The 20356-nt window shown below is 45.5% G+C and overlaps 1 protein-coding gene across 1 annotated transcript in view; it reads right to left on the bottom strand.

Annotated features, from left to right (window-relative positions):
* Nucleotides 1-1838: 1838 nt before the first annotated feature.
* TNN (tenascin N) overlaps nt 1839-20356 on the bottom strand; it is a 48978-nt gene continuing 30460 nt past the window's right edge. The window contains exons 12-18 of the mRNA XM_063106951.1: nt 19129-19259; nt 17961-18093; nt 17373-17524; nt 10999-11095; nt 9921-10088; nt 3975-4138; nt 1839-1979 (exon numbers count right to left, since the gene is read on the bottom strand). Of these exons, the coding sequence (XP_062963021.1) occupies nt 1839-1979; nt 3975-4138; nt 9921-10088; nt 10999-11095; nt 17373-17524; nt 17961-18093; nt 19129-19259 (986 nt within the window). The remainder of the gene's footprint in view (nt 1980-3974; nt 4139-9920; nt 10089-10998; nt 11096-17372; nt 17525-17960; nt 18094-19128; nt 19260-20356) is intronic.

Below are 20356 nucleotides of genomic sequence, written 5' to 3'. Positions count from 1 at the left end.
TTTATTTTTCTTCCATGGCACTTATTACTTCTTGAAATTATACGTTTATTTGTTGTTTATTGTCAGTGTCACCACCAGAATATAAGCACAAAAGCAGGAATATTCTGTTTTGTTCACTTGTGTAGCACCACTCCTTAGAATAGACCCTGGTACATAATAGGGCTTAATCAATATTGGTTGAATGCATGAGTAAATGAATGAATAAATGACAGCACACAGCTCCACGAGTGCAAGGACCATGTCTGGCCTGCTCTCCTCTGTGAGCTCACCTCTGTTGCTCACTTATTTCCCCAGTGCCCAGCACACTGCCTGATACAAACCAGGCAGACCCTTAATGAATTCCTGTTGAATCAATGAACAATGTGAAAGCACATTTGTTAATGATCAGCTCCAACACTAAAACTGTACTTCATCCAGACCACCCATTATCAGATCTAGCAGTTACCGTGGCATTGATCAGTGTGTCTGCCTGGGAAGCGGGGCTGGGGGTGGAGGGCAAGAGAGAGGGATACTGAAAACTTCAAAGGTTGACAAAAACGGTTTTAGGCGTAGAGCTTGGCATTCACCTGGAGGTTAAAACCTGGAGAACGTACGCAATAAACTACACCCCAGTCCTGGAGGGGGGCTGCGGCTTTTAGGGCATTTGTCTTCCTTCCTTCTCCTGCATTCCAAATATCACTATCTGTCATCATGCAAGAAAGAGACCACAGCCAGCCAAATTCCATTATAATGCACAAATTGTACCTTCACCTGCACTTAGGTTAAATTTAGAATTCAAGTGCACTTATGTGAGGAAAATAACACAAGGCAATTTTTTTTTCAATCAAGTGGTTTTTTATTATTTTTCTTGAATAGGAATTTAAGTTACTTCAATGGTCACTGAATTGCTACAGAAAACTTTCCAAAATGATAGCAAATAAGCAAAAAGGATCTGACCTTGCCAAGTTTCTACTCAAACAGTGAGCCTCCCGGGGCTGAGCAGCCTCAGAACCCAGGGGTCCCACAGTGCGGGGAGCGGGGGAGGAGGGAGTCACAGAGTCTTTGGAGGCACCAACTCTCAAGAGAGTCCAGTTGCTTAAAGTTGAAATGAGTGAGAATTTATTCACAACATATGCCAATCTACGAAAGGGATTATGCAAATGGCTGGAAGGGGACACTTAAAAATAGCAGTAGAACAGGAGCTTTGGTTTCCAGCATGAGGATACTAGTCAGAACTTGGCTAAATGTGAATCCATCTTGGCCCCTTTTTATTCCCTTCATCCTTCCTCCCAACACCAGCCATTAAAGGGGGGAGATTTACACTTTTTTCCTTGACACCAGTGGGAACTGGAGGTAACAAATGTCAGGTTGTCTCAGCCCAGACCCCTTGGTAGTCAGAATCCTTCTTTGGTGTTCTCTCTGGAGAGAAGATTTGTATTAGCAGAGCTTTAAATATATATACCAATTTCTAGAGATTTCCAATTGGTGAAGTGCTGGGTGATTCATTTTTTTGCCCTAATCCAGTACATTTGCTACTGGAGGTAGGCTGAAAACCCCCTGCAGTTGCAGTACTGTCATTCCCATACATACTATGCAAAGACTATTTTGCTGATTTTGAGCCCCCTAGTATACAAGGGCAAAAAGGTAGGGGACAGGGAAGGAATCTCTGTGACTTGACTTGTTCGTGAAGCATGCTGATGTGATTTGTTCTGTGGGTTATCCAGCGATCTCAGAAACTAGAGGCTGTGAGCTTCCCTCAGACTTCCATTCACCGGTCACCACGACCCACCCCGCCCCAAGCTTACACAGCCCCAACCTCAGCTGGTCTTGTCTCCTGCAAGGATTGCTCCAAGGGGCCATCAGAACGTTCTCGTCTTTCCTCCTAGCATCCGCTTCTTTCTGCCCAGAACGTGCTCCCCGCTGTAGCCATGAGGGCGGATTTTCAACTCCACATAAGGAATTGAGAATTCATGTCCTTTCCACGGCTCCCAGTTCACACCCTACGTAAAAAAGCCAACATCAAGAAGAGGCACTTGGGAAGAGGGTAAGGTGGGTCCTGGTACAGGGACCTCCTTCTTGAGCTGTGAAACCGCTTCCTCTGTGCTCAGGGGAGAGAAAAAGAGATAAGCAGCGCCTGGGGTGTGATAAGGGCAGTGAGGACAGGACCTGGGAACATGCGCCCTCTGCTGGGCAGCTGGGGTAGACAGGCTGAGGACTTGGAAGGACTTGGGGTAGGAGGATGAGGGTGTAAGCCCAGGAGGTGGGCAAGGCTAGAGCAGCCTCGAAGATAACACGGGGCCAACCTGGCCAGCAATGAGCCAATTATCTTTGTCTCACTTTTCCTTCCCAAAAAATTGAAGGCAAAAATAAACATTAATTGGCCAATTGTGTAAAATCATTTTCAATTTAGATTGTTTAGATATTAGCTCTGGGGTAACAAACAGCCTGCTGAAAACTAAATTTCATTTTATGTCTTTTGACTGGTGAGCACAATAATATTTAATTCACTTAATAACCTTGCAACCTGGCCAATAAAGAGCCCAAGTGACCAATTTTATGTATTTTAATTTGTGAGGTAAATAATAAACAAGAAGCTAAATGCCTTGCAGACTGTGAAAAGCACATTAACCAGACGAATGTCTTTTATTAGCAAATGCGGGGATGGTTTAGGGCATGCGGGCTGCCCATTTCAAATATTTGATATCTGATCACATGGTTCCCTGAATCAGGCCACCCACTGCCACCGTGATTCATGAGCCCACCCTCCTTGGCTTCCCCAGGGGCAAATTTCTTCTTCCCTTTGAAAAATCAAATAAGGATTGGGATTCCCCACAGCCTGGTCAGGGACAAAGAATGAAAATGTACCTGGGCCTTAGATGTGCTAATATTTACAGGATTGTCAGTATGAAGTGAGTTCTTCCTGAAGGCTAGGATCAGGACTTAGGGTGGGACTCCGAGAGTTTAGGGAGGGTAGAGGATTATTGATGAGTAGGAACAAAGGTGCAATTTTCAGGAAGCTGAGAGGAAGCAGGCAACAGATGCCCTGTAGCTGGCAAGGAGTCAAGGTGTTATACGTGGGTCGTGGAGGTCCGAGCAAGGGGAAGGACAGGAGCGCTCCTAGACTCTCAGACCTGTCACACACTCCTGAAGTGGAGAGGCTGGTCTAGCACAGTGCTCTAGGCAGACTTTGGATGGCTTTAGCTGAACTGGATCCAAGGATGGATCTGACCTAAGCCAGAAAAGACTGTTTTTCTAGTGACGAAAGGACTTGAGAGAAATAGCTCTGGTTTAACTAAGAGAACAATTAGAAGGGATTGTGAAGTGTATGTTATAAACCAAATGTCTGTGTCTCCCCAAAATCCATATGTTGAAGACTTAACCCCCAATGTGACAGTATTTAGAGGTGCGGTCTTTGGGAAGTAATTAGGTTTAGATGAGGTCATGAGGGTGGAGCTCCATAAGGTATGAATGTCCTTATAAAAAGAAGAAGAGACCAGAGCTCCTGTCTCTCTGCCATGTGAGGACACAGTGAGAAGGCAGCTGTCTGCAATTCAGGAAGAAGCCCTCACCAAGAAGCAAGTCTGCCAGCACCTCGATCTTGGACTTCCCAACCTCCAGAACTGTGAGAAATAAATGCCTATTGTCTAATCCACCCCATCTATGCTATTCTATTACAGCAGCCCCAGCTGACTAAGACAGTGTCCATGTGGGAACTAAAGTGAGACCCACATCATCGTTCTTTACACAGCAGGGGGCAGCCTGAGCTTTCCGCTCACCTGCCACTAAGTAAGTGTGCAGCACTCGTGGGAATGCACAGCAGGCAGAGGCCCCAGCTCATAGGCAGGGAGGGCCATGACCTCAAAGAGAAGAAGCTCTAGTGCCCTGACTGGAAGCCTTGGAAGAAGAGGGGCCACCCTACTAGCCTGGAGGGCATCCCTGTGGGAGCCGAATGTGGGCAGAGCCTGGGACAGAAAAGATGTTCATCTGTCACCTACCTCGCTATGCTTGGTCTCCCCGTATCTGCCATTGGGGTTGGCCAAGTGGCAGTTCTTGTACCACCAGCCGCCATGATGCGTCAGGGCACAGTTGCTGAGGGCGATGTCATTGTCTCTGTCAAAAGTTGTAAACTTCCATCCATTGTGGTAAGTAAGAGCATCCCCTGCAGGAGAGAAGAGACAGGAGGTGAGAGCCCAGGATTAGCCACAGAGATGATCATATTCTAGCCCGAAAAAGGACCTGGCAGGAAAATCTCCAGGCATGAAAATGCCAAGGATCCAGTCAGACGTCACAGGGAGTCACCACTCTCTCAAAATGGCCAAAATGAGGACATGACACAGATGAACAGGTCCTCTTTCCTGGCCTGTCACCCAAACTTCAGGCCGGTTTCTCCAACAGCCTTCACAGCATTTTCATTTGGAAGCTCCCCAGTCATGTCAAATACCCAAAACCAAATGTACTGACTCCCCCATGGCCCCTGACCAGCCGTCACACAAGACAGCCACTATCCATCCTCCCCATCTCTGCCATGGCTCAACCCTTCCTCCCACCACCCAGACCTGAACCTCCTGCGCCATGTTGGACAATCCCTTTGTACCCCTTTATCTAGCCCTGCCTCTGCAGAACACTCCCACACACCCCACTTCTCTGCTCCCAAGGCTGCTGCCTCGGTCTCTTCTTACCTCTGGGCCAGCAGCTTTCTCTCTGGCATCTTGCCTGCCAGCCCCTCTGAAGCTTAAACACCCATTTTCTTCACCTCAGGCCTGACGTCCTACTTCCTACCACTTGGAGGTGAATTACTCTTCCTTGCTTTGCAGGCCTGTGACTTGGCTATTCCTATGACAATCTCACATCCTACTGTCCCCCCCCAGGCAGCCTCCACTTGTGGAGTGGACAGGTCCACCTTCCATGGGGTTTCTCTCTGCCTCATTGGTTTGAATCCCAACCATCCCTCAAAGCCCAGCTCAGCCCCCTCCTGAGGAAGAGTCTCCTTACTGAGCCTCCCAGACACCCTCCTCACACACACACACACACACACACACACACACACACACACTCTCTCTCACACGTGTGCACATGTACGCACGCACACGCATGCACACGCACGCACACGCATGCACACACACGCACCTGAACTTCTGCAGCCATTCCAGGGATATACGTACAATTTAGCGCTTCATCACACCCTGTCTGGAAATCTGCTTTAATTATTTTACTTGTATTTATCCTATTTGTCATCCTTTATAAGTTTACCTTCTTATTGAGCTCATAAGAGGCAATAAGGGCCCATATCAATCACAAGCTTCATCACGTTCTGTTCCTGCAATAACGATTCTTACATTTACATCTAATCTCTGAATTTACAGATCATTTCCATGTATACATTCTCATCTGACTCTCACAGCAAGCTTGCAAGGTGGGCAGGACAGCTCATAGTCCCATGAGGAAACAAAGTCACAGAGGTGAGACTTTAGGGACTCGTCAAGGTCTGCAAATGGCAGAGCTGGGACTCAAATTTTGGTCCTCAGATTCCAAGCCCAGGTGTCTTTCTGAGACACCAATCCACTCAAAGAAAGGTACACTGTCACTTTATCCAAACGCATTTCCTCCTTCAGATTTCTGGCAGATAGTTAACAAGACCTTGAAATTTCACCCAGTGTCTCCCTTAATAACATTATTTAAATGAGCACAGCTTACCTAACTGGCTAGAAAGTTCCCAGAGCTGTTCTCTAAGAATCTGGGCAGAGGCTTTCTTAAAAATGTGTTTGTGGTTATCTAACCTTGGGCACTGGGATAAAGAAAAGTGAAGCAGGTTTCAGCCCAACTGTGGGAGTTTTTTTCTGCAGATGGATTTTCTACCCTCTAGAAATTAAAGCCATCCTAACATTCAGAGTGGGGATAGTGAGAGTAGTCATGAATCAGAAAAGAACTTTGCCCTGATCCTCAGGCCCCAGCTAGGACAGTATCCTGATTTATTAAGCATATCTCCTTAAGTAAGATAAAGTAGTTGAGCCAGTGGTGCTTAGACTCCTTCCCTCCTATTGGAGTTTCAGGAGGAAACACTGATGAGAGATAAAGACCCCAATTCTGGCATTATGGCTTTGGGTGGGAAGCTGTTTCTTCTTAGGTGGGGGTTGGAGGGGTTGGTGACAGACCCATAAAACGTCTGAACCCAAGCTCTGGGTGGGAGCCACTGCGCTGGTCGTGATCCATCTCATCAAAATGTCACTCTGAAACACCTTTTCTTCCAGCACCTCACAGGACACAGAAGATGACCCTGGCAGCTGCATCATCTCAGACTGAAAGGAGCCATTAACATTGTATCTGCTGTAAGACGCACACAGACACAGGACGGTGTGTCTGGACCTTGAATGTCCTTCACCTTGGAAGTAGGAGTAGGCGAGTAGAAGAGCGATTTGTGCTACTTATACCTTTCCCTTTTCTTCATGTACCCATTAATTTTTTCTCTTTTTCAAGCACCAGCATTTAAAAACAAGGAAGGCATTTGGGGTAGAACAATTCTTCACTGTGGACAGTTGGCAAACCTTGCCCCAGCCCCCTATATTCAGGGAGAGCTCCCCAGCCACATTCCCCAGTGTCCTAGGGCCTGGCCCATCCCTGGTCAGGCACCACTGAGTCCCACGCATGTGGGACTTGAGATCAGCTATGAATGACTTGTCAGTGCATAAAAGTCATTCTGCACCATTCTGAATGTCTGTCTATGTTTTCATTATAATTGCTGAATAGATCAATAGCATCTTGAAGGTAGAGCTCATAAGATAGCCTCCCTGCCCCACTGTAAGGACCCAGAACCAGAAACTAAATTTACACATCATTACCTTGCTGGAGTTTCCTTCATGAAGGAATAATGGGCTTTCCAATATGACTTCAGTGAAAGTCAAAAGGTGAGTGCCCACCTGGACAGTTTCAGCAGGCAGCAAGTCTTAAACCACATGCTTCTGCCGGGGCTGTGCATCTGTCAGCTCTAATCAGGCGATCAAGGAGTTAGAAGCTGGGGAGAGTTGGCGTGTGCACGGAGATATCAAAATGTTCACCTTCCATTTGAACGCCGTGTCCTCTAAATAGTGCCTCATCATTAAGGACATAAGTAGCTAGAAGCTTCCTAAATTTCAAACCCTCCTCATGGACCAATCAGCATTTATGAGGAAGCTAAAACTCCACTAACCCCACCACTGTAATTCGGAATTTAAAAGTGGGAATGATAGTGCACATGAGAAGACTAGATCGCTGCCTAAATGCTGTGTGCTTTGAAAGTCTCCTATTGAAAAATATTTCCTATTAAAAAATACATCCTCCACTGACCGGCACTGTTGGCCTGAACAACCTTAGAACAGGAATTATCCCCTATTCACCGTTAAAATGCAAATAGAATAGCTGGGAGGAGAATCACATTAATTCATGAATATGTTCACTCCCTTCCGCTCACTTCCCCATCAACATCAGTTCATTTACTGGGTTATTTGAACACAGGCCTCAGAAAAGGCAAATTTTAATGGTTGAGGAGAGGGGAACAGGCAGCCCCAGAGGACAGGCCTGAATGAGGTCCCCAACCAGGAGGCCAATGAGGACAGCCAGTTTCGGGGAGACATGTGGGGCACAGGGGCCAAAGAGAAACACTCAGCTTCATGTCTTTTCCAGGGAGGGTCCCACAAATTGAGCCTATGAAGACTGGTGCTCTAGCCTGAGAAAGAAAGGCTGCAGCTAACCGAGCACCGTGGTCAAGAACAGAGAACAGGGTATTGGAAGCAAAAGGGATGACCACACAGGCTCCATGTGGACTGAGACCAGAGCAGGAGGAGGCCCACTTGGCCTAAGGGAGAGTGGAACGTGCGTACCCTATTACAGCAAAGGGTTAGGAAATCCCGTAAAACGCTGTCAGGTAGTCTGATCTTATTTAGAGACTGGGGGAGGTGGTGGGGTGGGGAGAGGCAGGAAGTGTGCTTAGTCCTACAAAACAGCATCGATAAACTGTTTATGATTATTCAATTATTATGGCTATGTAAATCATTTGGTTATTACCCTCATTATCACATGAACGTCTATCTGTGTTTCCCAGTTGTATTTTAGCTGCCTTTTTCCTGTGCCTGACTTTTGTGAAACATATTACACTTTTGCTGGACTTAGTACAGCCTGTTTCCAGGCTCTGGAGTCCCAGGATCCCTGAGGAAAGAAATAACAGTATGTAAAGCAGGACAGGCTCTCCTAACAGCAATGCCTTTTTTATTTTTATTTTTTAATGATTGTTTTTTCCCCAAAACAATTCTTTGCACACTTTTTCCCATCCAACCCCTACCTGGAATCCTTGAACAGTTTTCCATGTGTGTAGCCCAAACTCCTCATACCCTGGTGGGTGCCTACCCCTCCACCTCTGTCTCCTCCCATGTCACCATGTCACCAAACTCACTCCTTCCTTGATCCCTATGAACCTATTTGTGTCTCAGGAACTATTCTTCAAGATATTGAACATGCATGAAATTATACAGAAAAGTCCTGTGAGCAATTTCATTGTTTAAACTCACCTACTCTGTGCCAGGCAGGCCCTGTGGGAGGCCCTGGGAAACAAGAGCAAATGCAAAACTCTCGTGATTGTTTTCAGAATGAAATTATAAGATCTCAAAGAAATTCTGCATTAGCAGATGGCCACTTCAGATCATGGCCCCAGACACTCAGAGGTTCTGTTCATAGTCCTCTGCCATCCGGGGTTCTTGAGTGCAAAATTTAGAGAAGTCCTGGAAGGTTTCAAGAGTGCACCCCAATTTCCTAGCCTCTGCTCAGTCCTTGCTCTCCCCTGGAACCCCCAGGCCTGGGGAGCCCCTTCTTTTCCTCCCATCTAAGTTCTACCCTTCTTTCAGATCCAACTCCAGCCCCCTGTCCTACCAGAACCTTCCTTCAGCCACTTCGTTCCTCAGTGTATCAACTCTCTCCACACTCCTGTAGCTCTTTATTTTCCTTACCACTTAGGTGACTCTGCGAAAGGTACCTTATATTCTTCCTTATCTATTTACATGTGACTCTAAAGAGAAAGACCATGTCCCATACAGTAGGTCGATTTGGCTGGTAACGCATTCCTACATAGTTATGTATAATGCAAAAGTCAAAAACAAACTTACTTGCTAGGGTTTAAAAACCATAAATATAAGAGTACTTCAAAAGTTTTACGGAAAAAGTTAATTTAAAGATAATACGAATATTCCCATGAACTTTTTGAAAGACCCCTTGTGTAGGTTTTAAACTACTTGTATTAAAACAATAACCACACCTCCCCTCTTTGGTAAAATACTTACGGGTGTAATCCCTGTATTTCAGTTATGTTGCTTAATTTCATTCTTTCCTTCACAACTGAACATATCATCAACTGGCTTAAATCCCACGAGCAGCTGACGGAGGCTGAAGACTCCCTGCCTTCCGCTGAAATGCCCATTTCTGTGTTGTTGTATTAAGCTAATGAGACCTATGCTTCTTACTGTTTGAATCAGCACTTTCGTTTTTTTGTCTTTACTTGTAGCAAAGTGCCATAAAATGCTTAAATAACAACACACACACACACACACACACACACACTGCTGTGCACACGAAGTGGACAGCCACACCGCTGAGGCTGAATGAAAGGCTGCCTGGCACCGGGAAACTGCTCAGGATGTGGGCGCATCCACCCATGCACGACAGCCTGAGCTGGGGGAGTGCAAGAGAAGGGTTTATTGGGAGAGGGATGGGTGTACAATGTACGAAAGTCCCAGTTTTATGAGGGTTGAGCGTTGCTTTAACTACTTTGTACACTCCAATCCCCCAGCCCCTGCAGGGAGTAGGGCCTCAGTCGTCCATAAGGACAATATTTCACCCCCAGATCCATGGCACCTGACAAACCAGTCCTTAGACAAGAGACAGCAAGAGACCCTCACAGTAAACAAACATTTTTTCCTCACCTGCTGTGCCTCTGTATTTCCCAACAGTCAGCTTATACCGCTCCTTGCTGGAGGCCACTTGGAAGAAATCATATATGGCATAGGCGGATTCATTGGCAGTCTGTAAGTCCACTCTCACCTCATACCGGGTAGAAGTGCTGGTTGTGAGGTTGTGCAGCTTGTCAAGTCCTGAAAATAGGAATGGAACTCCAATAGCCAATCAAGAGAAGCGTGTGAGCATTCACCACTTGCTTCTGAGACTTTCAGGACCAGAAGTCACCTTAGCCTTCACCTGCTCTGCTAATAGGAGGCCTTCCCAACACCCTCTCTTTCGGGTGGCTCATTTTCTCATCCTATTATTTCTTTGGCACAGTCGGGCTAGTTCGCATGGAAACTACATCCCATGGAAGGAAGTAGTGAGGGGAGCAGAGTAATCATGAGCCAAATCTGCCTCCACTGGCTCCGTGTCTCTACAACAGAAGCAGTTCTATGTATCACCCATTTAGCTCACCCAGTAGAAGAGCAGATCAACCACTCACTCTAAGATCGCTGAAGAGACTTTGTACCAAGCAAACCACAAACATCATCTACTCTATTAGACGCTGAGTATCCAGATGATGATTTTTTTTTAATTCTTCATTTGCAAACTGATGCCTTTGGCTATTTCACTCTCTGTGAATTATCTGCTCCAGAAGAGAGCAGAGGGAAGGGGGGAGAAAACAATGTCCATAACGCATTACTAGCAGAATTTCAGGGACTACTAGAATGGCCTCCCAATAATAGCTCAGAACCCCAATCAGTCAACTATTTTTCTACTACTGTGGTTTCTAAGAAATTCAGACTCCATGCAGATCACGTAGAGCTTAGATACAGCATAAAAACCACCTGGGACAGTCCTACCTTTTCACAAGTCCAGAGCACACTAGAGCCTTCCCGTGAACAGGGCCCTACCAACAACCCTGCTGGCAGGTTCCCCAATGTCCCTGTCACTTGGACCTCTCCCTGAATGTGGTGGGATTCCTCCAGCTGCCCGACCAGCTGGTCAAGGGGGAAGTCACCCTTCTACAACCCAGCCCTCCGGGATTCTCAGAGATCATACCAAGCCAGAACTCCTTCATGGGGTCCCCAAAGCCTTCCACGTAGCTCCGCCAACGCTTGAAGAAATCCAGCTGCCCAGTGTTCCGCCTCTGGAAGACCTGAGAAGAGAGATGGACACTTCACTCTGACACACGGGACAGACATGACTGAGCGGAAGGGGAACAATATTTGTGTTTTCCAAGGTGGAGCTGGGAGCCAAGAGGGACTATGAATCTGCTCATACACAGATTTCCTCCAACTAGTACATCTTTCTTTCTTTTTTTAGAAAGTATCTTTATATATATATATATATATATGTCAGTAGATTCACTATATTGGTTTTACTATATTAATAAGCACTCTTTATGTGTACAGCAATAGGCTGGGTACAGAAAATGTGTCAACAAAAGCACAGAAGGTACCTGTCCTCAAGAGATTCCAATTCTAGAGCAAGAGGAAACTTGGGGAACTGGTGATTCGGTTGCTAGTGGTGGGTTGTGTAGGGCAAAACACTCCAGACCTCTGCTGGTTCTGACCTGTAACATTCAACATCTATCCAACTAAATAAGAGCATGTTATATTCATATGTTGTCTTCTCCTCCCTTAAAATAGGTTGAAACTAAGAATTATTTTTTAATTCACTTCATTCCTAACAGCAATACTTACAGAGAAAAAAGGTCATCCAACAAATATTTGCCAAGCATCTACTATGTACTGGGCACTGTGCAAGATGATGTGCAAACTGAATAAACCAGAAATGGTCCCTGCCCTCATGGAGCTAACAGTCCAGCAAATAAAATAGCCATGAATTAAACAAGCAAGCAAATAAACATGCAATTAAAACTGTGATAAGGGCTGTGTAGGAAAGATGCAATAGGACCGCAAGAGCATAAAGCAGAAGGACCTGACCATGGAGCCAGGAAAGCTCCCCCCAGGAAGAGTGGTCAGGCAAGAGGAATGGAGGTCGTGATGTTGGGGCTACAGGGGGCTGATTAGGAAGGGACAGGAAGGAAGGCTGGAAAGATGGGCACAGGTCTGTCCTGGTAAGGCTTTTACAGGTATTGTTGAAGATGTTGGCCCATTGTAAGACCAGTGAAAATTATTCAGGGGTTTTAAGCAGGAAATGAGATATTCTTATTCACATCTTGATCAGATCCCTCTAACTGCAGTAAGAGAATGGACTGGCCAGGCACAAGACTGGAAGTGAGATGACCAGTAGGAGACCACTATAGAGCACAGGTGAAAGTAGCTTGGACTAGGGGCTGCCCTGAAGATAACAGAAGTGGAGGGAAGGTAAATTGACAGATAGACAGAATGTGACACTGAAACAGGAGGAAGTCAAGAGTGATTCTTAGGGTTTTGGCCTGAAAACTGGATGACTGTTCACTCGGCTATTCACTCAGATGGGTGATTCTGAGAGAGACGGAGTTTTGTGAGTGCATCATGAGCTCATTTGGGGACATGGTAAGTGTGAGTTATTCTCTGAGGTATCCTGGTGAATGAAGAGGCCACACAAGCGGCTGAACATAAGAGCTAGAGTTCTGAAGAGAGGTCTATGCTAGACATGATAAGGTGGGAGCGTGTCTGAGACAGTGCAAGGAGCTCACCAAGCCCCATCTCACTTCCCTCTTCCTGGAAGCACAGGAAGACTTCCTTTCCAGCTTCCCTCCATTTGACTAGGTCTAGACAAGAGTCTGTAAGCGGGAGCACAGGAGAGTGGTGGGTTCTCCATGCTCTCACTTCTGTTGCCATATGCACGGTGCCATGGCGAAGGGCACACATTAAACTGGCAGAGCCACAGGTGGAAAGAGCCCGAATCCCTGAGTCACCATGCAGAAGTGGCTGTAGGACCTACAGAAGACATTGCACATGTGAGAACAAAACTTTGTGTGTTAAATCATTGGAATCTGGGGTTGGCTTATTACTGCAGTGCAGCTCATTCTGTCCTAACTGATACAGAGCACCATGGGGACACAGAGGGTAAAATGAAGTCACAGGAAAGAAAATGGAAACTGAAAAGATACAGTGGCCTTGAATCAAGCCTTGAGAACCCCCAGTATATAATGGCCACATCGAGAAGGATGAGTTCATTAAGGAGAGAGAAGGAGCAAGTAGAGAAGGAAAACTAGAAAAATGTGGAATTACAAAAACCATAGAGAAAGGTACAGTCGGGAGTGTCAAACACTGATGAGAAGTCGAGGAACATGAGGCCAAAACCGTCCCTAGAATTTAGTGACAGGGAAATCACTCATGACTTTAGCAAGGGCTCATTAGTGAGAGAAAAGGACAGAGCCAAACTTGAGCGGGCTGAAGAGTGAGTGAGAAACAAGGAAATGGAGAGAGCTGGGCACTACCAAGAATGTGGGCTGCCTTCTTTGCAAAAATCCCTGTATTTGGAGAAGGAAAGCAGTTCCAGTCAGAGTAAATTAGATTCCTTTATATGAAGCAAACTTGAAAAGCACCTAAAAGCTAAACATACTTGTGTGCACGATTGGAATTGATAATACATATAATTCCGCATGACCTTGACAGCCAAGCTCAAGCCATCCTAACTAACCTCAGAAATGATTGCCACATACCAAAGCCAGGGACTGCATCTTTCTCTCCACCTATTTCTCTTTGTATTCATTCAAATGCTGAAGTCCCAACACAAAATCTAATCTCCCTGCTCCTTTCTACCAGGCTTCACAGCAGGTGCCTTGAAGTAAAACAAATTGTCTTGGATTTGGTAAGGTAAACGTCCTAAATATTTGTGCATCCTTTACATTTTTCCCTGGGAAGAGACAAGGAAGGAAGAGAGAGCAGGTCGTGCTGCAACATTGCAGAAAGCTCCACGTGGGACCTCACATTTAACTCCTGCTGAAGTGCCAGTCCATGTTTGCTGGCCCAGGAGGCGCTGAACTAAGGCACCAAAGAGTGGGGGAAAGCTCCACACTCTTGCGTCTGACCACAGGCACTTGCTGGCAGCAGTTTGGTGAGTCAGCTGTTCTTATTCCTGAGCCTCAGCCATTGTTGTAAACAGGGACCGCAGTGTGGAGGAGGAAGTCTACTTCACAGAGGTGCCGAGGGGACTAAACGAGATGGTCCACGTAAAAGCGTTCTACAAATGGGAAAGAGCTACTGAACAGAGTTTAGGAATGACCATGGCAAACAATTACACAGTGCATTAACATTTTTGTTCTCTCTCCCCTTTTCTCAAGTGTCTGTCTTTTAAAGATGCCCCATTCCTTTCTTGGCTGTCTTTGTTTTTCTTCATTCATTTAGTCACTACTATTTAATCATACTGAGCATCTGTTAAGTGCTGGCTCTGGGGCAAGTATTTATGATGCCATTTTAAAGATGTTAAAGTCCAGAAAAGCAAGTAGCTGAAGTCATGCAGCTAATTACTTAGTAACTAATCTAAGGATAAAACACAAATTTCCTTATCTTTCATTCAGAAAGTTTGAAAATACCAGCTCTACTGAGTCTATTTCCCAAACGGCATTTCTTAAGTCTCTAAGGACTGATTAATTCAGCAAGGTGCCTGGTGCAACCTTTTCTCTGGGACTCTTCCTATACAATGGATAGTGGAATCCTAGCATGGACGTGGCACCCATGTTTGGTTCCATGTCCATTAGGTCAAATCCTACTACAATGTCAGGTTCAAATTCAATCCTGCCCTTCTAGTACAGACACATTACAAAGGCATTTGGTCTCTATCTCCAGTCAGTGAACATAGTGTCCAAGCTTGATAGAAACTTTTCTTTCAGCTACTTTTTTTCTTTTTAATAATGCTTCACCTTGGCCATAGAAGCTTCCAAAAATAATTCTGGTGATCTTTGCATCACTGTTTAGACCCAGCTCTATACTTCCTAGCTGTGTTCTTAAGAAAGTTAGCCAACCTTGACAAGCCTCACTTTTCTAAACTGTCAGATCAAGATGTTAATATCCCTTTGTCATGGGCTTAAATTGAGGCTTCAGCAAGGTAATTCATCATAGTAAATCATGAAGTATTTAGGCCAGAGTCTGGCTCATAGAGATATAATAAGTTATTAGTATATCTCAATAAATGTTAGTTCGCATTTTATTATGTCAGATTCTGAATGAGCTGACCTACAGGGATCATTTATACATCCTGATCAGGCAACTTTAATTGACTCACTCCGAATCTAGTTCATTCCTATTCTATGAGATGAAAACACCCTATAGTGAGCTATTTGGAAATAACAAAAGCCCCCTAGCAAATAAGCCTTAACGGGGGAAAAATCTCTTTACGTCTGGTCTACACTACAGAGTTGTCATTGCACTCTAGAACTTACTCAATGTCCTGAATGACTAATCAGGAGAAAAAAAGTCAAAACCGCATTTAAATGCCTATGGAAAGAGCCTCTAATGTGGTCCTTAAGACTTCAAGACAGAACACAAAGATGGAAATATTTGAGACATTAAGCATTCCCTGATGTTCCTCATGGCCTCTCACAGCAGCCCAGCTTACCTCAGGGCAGAGATCTCCTGGCCTGTTTATCAAACTGGGTTCCTGCTGCCTGAGTGGAGAAGAATGTACTTAAAAGGATTTTAAAAACTCAATAAAAAGGATCAATGTACCATAGGTCATCCGTCAGTGACAGAAGACTCCTGGACCTAAAAAACATGGAAACTGTCAGTAGAACATTTGGTGGAGAAGTTTGGACTCCACGTGTTTTCTGGAGCATGGTGGCTTTGAGGAGAACTCTGTAGAATCTCAGCTCATGCATTACCTCCAGGAGTCTGGGTCAGGAAACAAGACTTGGGATGGGGAGGAGACTGGTGTTGGTTAGAATGCAGAGTGGTCTTACTATTTTTGGAACTGACCTCCGTGTTTAAGTAAAGGTTATTTGCATGGGCAGGGTGTAAAATGCAAGCTCCTTAAGGTCAGGAATTTTAGTCTGCTTGGTTCACTGCTGGATCTTGAATACTTAAAACAGTGCCTGACACAGAGCAGGCACTCAATAACTATGTGTTCAATAAATGATGGGTATTCCCAGGCACAGAGACTGATAGATCTCTTTCTAAACATTGCCCTAGAACAAACATCTTCTTCCCTATGAGAACTTGGCTTTCATAAAAAAGGCCACACCAGACAGTACAAACATCCTACCCATGGTCAATTACCAACACAAAGGCAGGAAATTGGGCTTCAGGTCTGAAGGGACAGAAATCTTAGAGTTACAATGGTGCTGATGAAAAGCAGCAGGTACAGCCCTATGGGTCTGGTCAGGTGGAAGACCCCCCATGCTACATTCTGTTCTGCTGTTTTTATAAATCAATAGGGAATTTCCCCATCCAACCCAATAACTGCCTTTCAGCCGTCAGCTGCTGCTGTGCAGATAATGTTTTCTTCATTGCTGCTCATCAGATGATACCGTTTTATCCCTGGCTGCTCAAGTGTCTTTCGTTCCCAGGCCCCTGAGCAAACGTGTAAATGAATACAGTTTGAGCACCATAAGATCATGCTTTCTCCTTCCCACTACAAGTTGCCGATGCACAGCAGGTTAAGGCTGCATGCTGGTCTGGGGCAGCGAGCGCCTCTGTCAGTTCAGGCACAGGGAGAAGCGGGGTAGGGGGAGATGCAAGGATCAGATCGCAACCCTCAAAGGCAGCTAATCATATAATTGGATCAGGCTGATGCAATCAAAGAAGGTGCCATGTGGTTTAAGCAGACAATGGCCCAAAAGAATGAAACCTCCACACAGAACAGGGATGAATAGAACATGGCCCAAGTTTCCATCTTGCAGGCTTTAATCTTTTAAATCAAAATCCCAAAGGCCTTGTTTCTGTACTACAGAGCCAAGGTGCAGAACCTGGACAATGGGCTCTAATTCAGAGCACTGATGCCCCAAAGGGGTTGTGCCTTTCCATCTTGGATGACCTGAGATGACCTATTGGGAAAACCAATGAGTTAGGAGGCTGGAGTCCTGAAATCTGGTCCCAGCTTTGTCACGAACTTGTGTGACTTAACCAAGGCACTTCTCTCTGTGGGCCTCACTTTCCCTATCTGTAAAATAGGAACAATAATCCTCTCTCACTTACTCTAAAGCTGTTGTGTGAGAGGTCATGTTTGTGAAAGTGCTTTGAATATGATAAAACATACGAAATAAATATGTAAAGAGCATTATTAGAAGATCATAAACCCACAAGCCTTCATAGTCATCAGCCTTAATTTAACCAGACCTGTTCTATGACCCATGTTAAGTACTAGGCTCTATTTTTACAGCGGGCTGGGATCTCTCTAAAAACAGCCGCAAGTCATCAAATCTCCTCTCTCCCATGGATAAAGAAGAGATAGAGCCCCCAAACATTCTAAGACGCAGCCATGACCAGCTCCCTGGGCTGAAAAACAAGACCTGCATGGACTCCCCAGGGCTCTGCGTGACTCACAATCCAGCCGCCTCCATCCGTGTCCATGTCACAGTACACCTGCAGGGGCCGGCCGGCGTCACCGTTCAGGTAGATGGTGTATAGCCCACTGGCAGCGTTGCTGTTCTGCTGAACCTGACTGCAGTCTGAAGGGTGTGGAAAACGGGCACCAACTGGGGGCCAAGCAGAGGGACAGGGTCATTAGCAGAAGGGCAAGAACAAAGGGGAGTGGGACTTTTTTTAAGGCAATTTGTTTTGTTTGGAAATTATTTCATAATCTCCTATTTTGTTTCTTCTAACTCTTCACTCGCTTCTTATTTTTCTCACTCACTCTGCTCTCATCAAACTCTCCAAATGTACCAGAACTAAGGTCAACTTCACATCATTTCCTCCCCCAATCCAACTCCCCCACATAATAATACTCCATTTTGCTCCCCTCCTTAGTCTCTCCACTATGGCATGGGTTTCTTTTGAAGCCATCACCCATTTCCATTTTCCCAGGCTGAGAGAAATCTATAGTTCTGTATCCACTTGCTCCTCCTTGGACAATTTTCCTGGCCCCTCCCATGCTAGTCCTCTATTGCAATGTTGTGCAGAGTGCAAGATTACCTGTGGAGAGGGTGGTGGCTGCACTCCTGCTCCGGCGATCACCTTTAAAGGCAACCAAGGAGACGGGGTAGGTGATGCCCTGCTCAAGGCCTTGCAACTCAAACCTCTGGTCACCTTGTCCAAGCTGCACATCCTACCAAACAAAGGAGATAGTAGGCAGTCAGTTATTGAGTTTATGCCCCCTGGCACCCTAGGTATCAACAGCATTGCCGGGTACTAATGACAGAAGCTCTCTAAGGGCACAGTGGCATCCCAGAACCCCAGCAGATCCCAGCCACTTCTCTGAAGGGCTGTGTCACAGAGATTCAACACTGCTGGGAGCATTAGTTGAGGGCCAGTCCCAGGCACTGCACTTTGAGAGCACTGGCCAGGTTTCCTGGAGACATCTGCTATTTCACATACACGCCAGGGCACTGACTCTGGCCACTGCTGGCAATAACAGGCTGGCAATGCTGGCCTAAGGAGATGTGCATGGGGAGGTGACACTGGCCATTGCTAACTGAGACATGGAGATAGTTGGTATTCAATAAACTTCCTTCTAAAATTTACTTCCCCCAAGGGCTAACTTTCCCAGCAGGACTATCAAAAGTATTGAGATAATGAATAAATGAAGGTGCCCTTCCTTTTTTCCTTCCTCCCTTCTTTCTTCCTTGCCAAGGAGACCAAATAACAATTTTTCATTGGGACAAGTCTTGGAATTTTGCTGGCCTTCAGATCCCATGTGGAGAAATAACCCTTGAAATAAGGGTTAATCAGTTCATTAGATAAATATTTGTTATGCACTTACCATGTGCTAAGCACTGTCTTAAGCACTTTAGATACAATGATAAGCAAAACAGACAAAAGTTCCCTGCCCTCACGGAGCTTACATTTATCGTGAAAGACCAACAATAAACAAAATAACATGGGGCAGATGTGTGGCCAGCAACTATGCATTGATCAGCAAGGAATAGGCACAGAGGTTAGTCCTGACAGTGACACCATTGTGTTCACAAATGACTGTGCCTAGCACTATCCCCCTCACACAGCAGGTGATCAGTAAGGATCAATGATTGGCACACAGGTTGCCATGAGGCCGGCAATGAAGCTGACTGGCCCAAGTCAGTTGCTTCACACTGAGGCTGCAGAAGAGAAGGCACCAAGAGAAAAGGCAAGGAATGCCCCGTACCTTAACCGTGCCATCAGGGAATTGGTAGGTCAGAATGTAGCCATCGATCTGAGCCGAGGGGGGTGTCCAGGTCAATACCCCACCAGACAGTGTTGCAGCAGATGGACGAAGGTTTTTGGGAGGGTCAATTTCTGTATGTAAAAAGTCAGGTAATTATGATTACTAAGATAAAACTGAGGCAAAGTAGTTTTTTAGATATCGATTTATATTTTCTCTCTACATATCCCCCCCATTTCTTTCTCCCTTCAAGCATGTAGCAGGCTCTGTTATTTCTTGCCACAGGGCCTTTCTGACCTTTGTTTGCAAAAGTGCAGACCTATGGAGGATTAGAGAATTAAGGAACAGGGCACTGGGTGGGTTCCAGAGGCAGGGAATCTGGGTCCCTACCACCCCAGCAGATTCCCAGAGATGGATGGATATGAACATCCACATTAGCAGACAGATTCTCAGAGACAGCAAAAAAGTGATAGGGAAGGAGGAGAGAGCCACAGCTGTGAAAGCGCCCTGCACACAGAAACCAGCGGGGTTCAGCCAACAACTACCTGGAAAAAATGACTGAAATGCAGATGGGACCCCAGTGCCCGGCACTGGGAAACCACCCTGCAGAGAGAGCATGACCCTCAATTTACTGAGATTTCTGACCAACAAGCAGAAAGGGGGCTTATGATGAAAAATAAGTTGGTACAGAAATATAAAGTTATATTTCTTACATACCTAAGTTTGTGCCTTTAGATGCACACCTAGTACAGAAAGAAGGAGGGAGGAACAGGGGCGGGGGAGAGAGAGAGCAGGAAAAGAAAGGAAAGGAAGGGAGAAAGGGAGAAAGAGAAGAGAAAAGTAGAAAAAGCAGAGAACTCTTCCTGTACATACTTCCCCACCCAAACAGCAGCGGGAAGGCATGGGCATGCGGCTGTGCACTGCAGACCAGGAAAACTAAAGCTCAGCCATAACACTAGTCAACAGCATAGTAACTGCTCAGATGGCTTATTTTTTTTAACCAAATAAGATATGAATGGAAATTTCCATTTTGAAAAAACATCATTTTAATTTAGAAGTTCCCAAAACGATGTCTTCAGGCTATTTTCTACCCAGTAGCATTTCAGCTGAGGACTGAATTGGAGTATTTAATAGAAATCAGACAGCTGTTGTTTTGAATTAGGATGTTTTGACAAATTTTGGGTTTCTGTACTATCAGCTTGGTTTGATTTTCTAGAGCATAACATCTGGC

Source organism: Cynocephalus volans, chromosome 8 (genome assembly GCF_027409185.1).
Source record: "Cynocephalus volans isolate mCynVol1 chromosome 8, mCynVol1.pri, whole genome shotgun sequence".
Taxonomy (NCBI): domain Eukaryota; kingdom Metazoa; phylum Chordata; class Mammalia; order Dermoptera; family Cynocephalidae; genus Cynocephalus; species Cynocephalus volans.
Note: the sequence above shows the minus strand (reverse complement) of the source record. Positions and strands in the feature narration are given on the sequence as shown.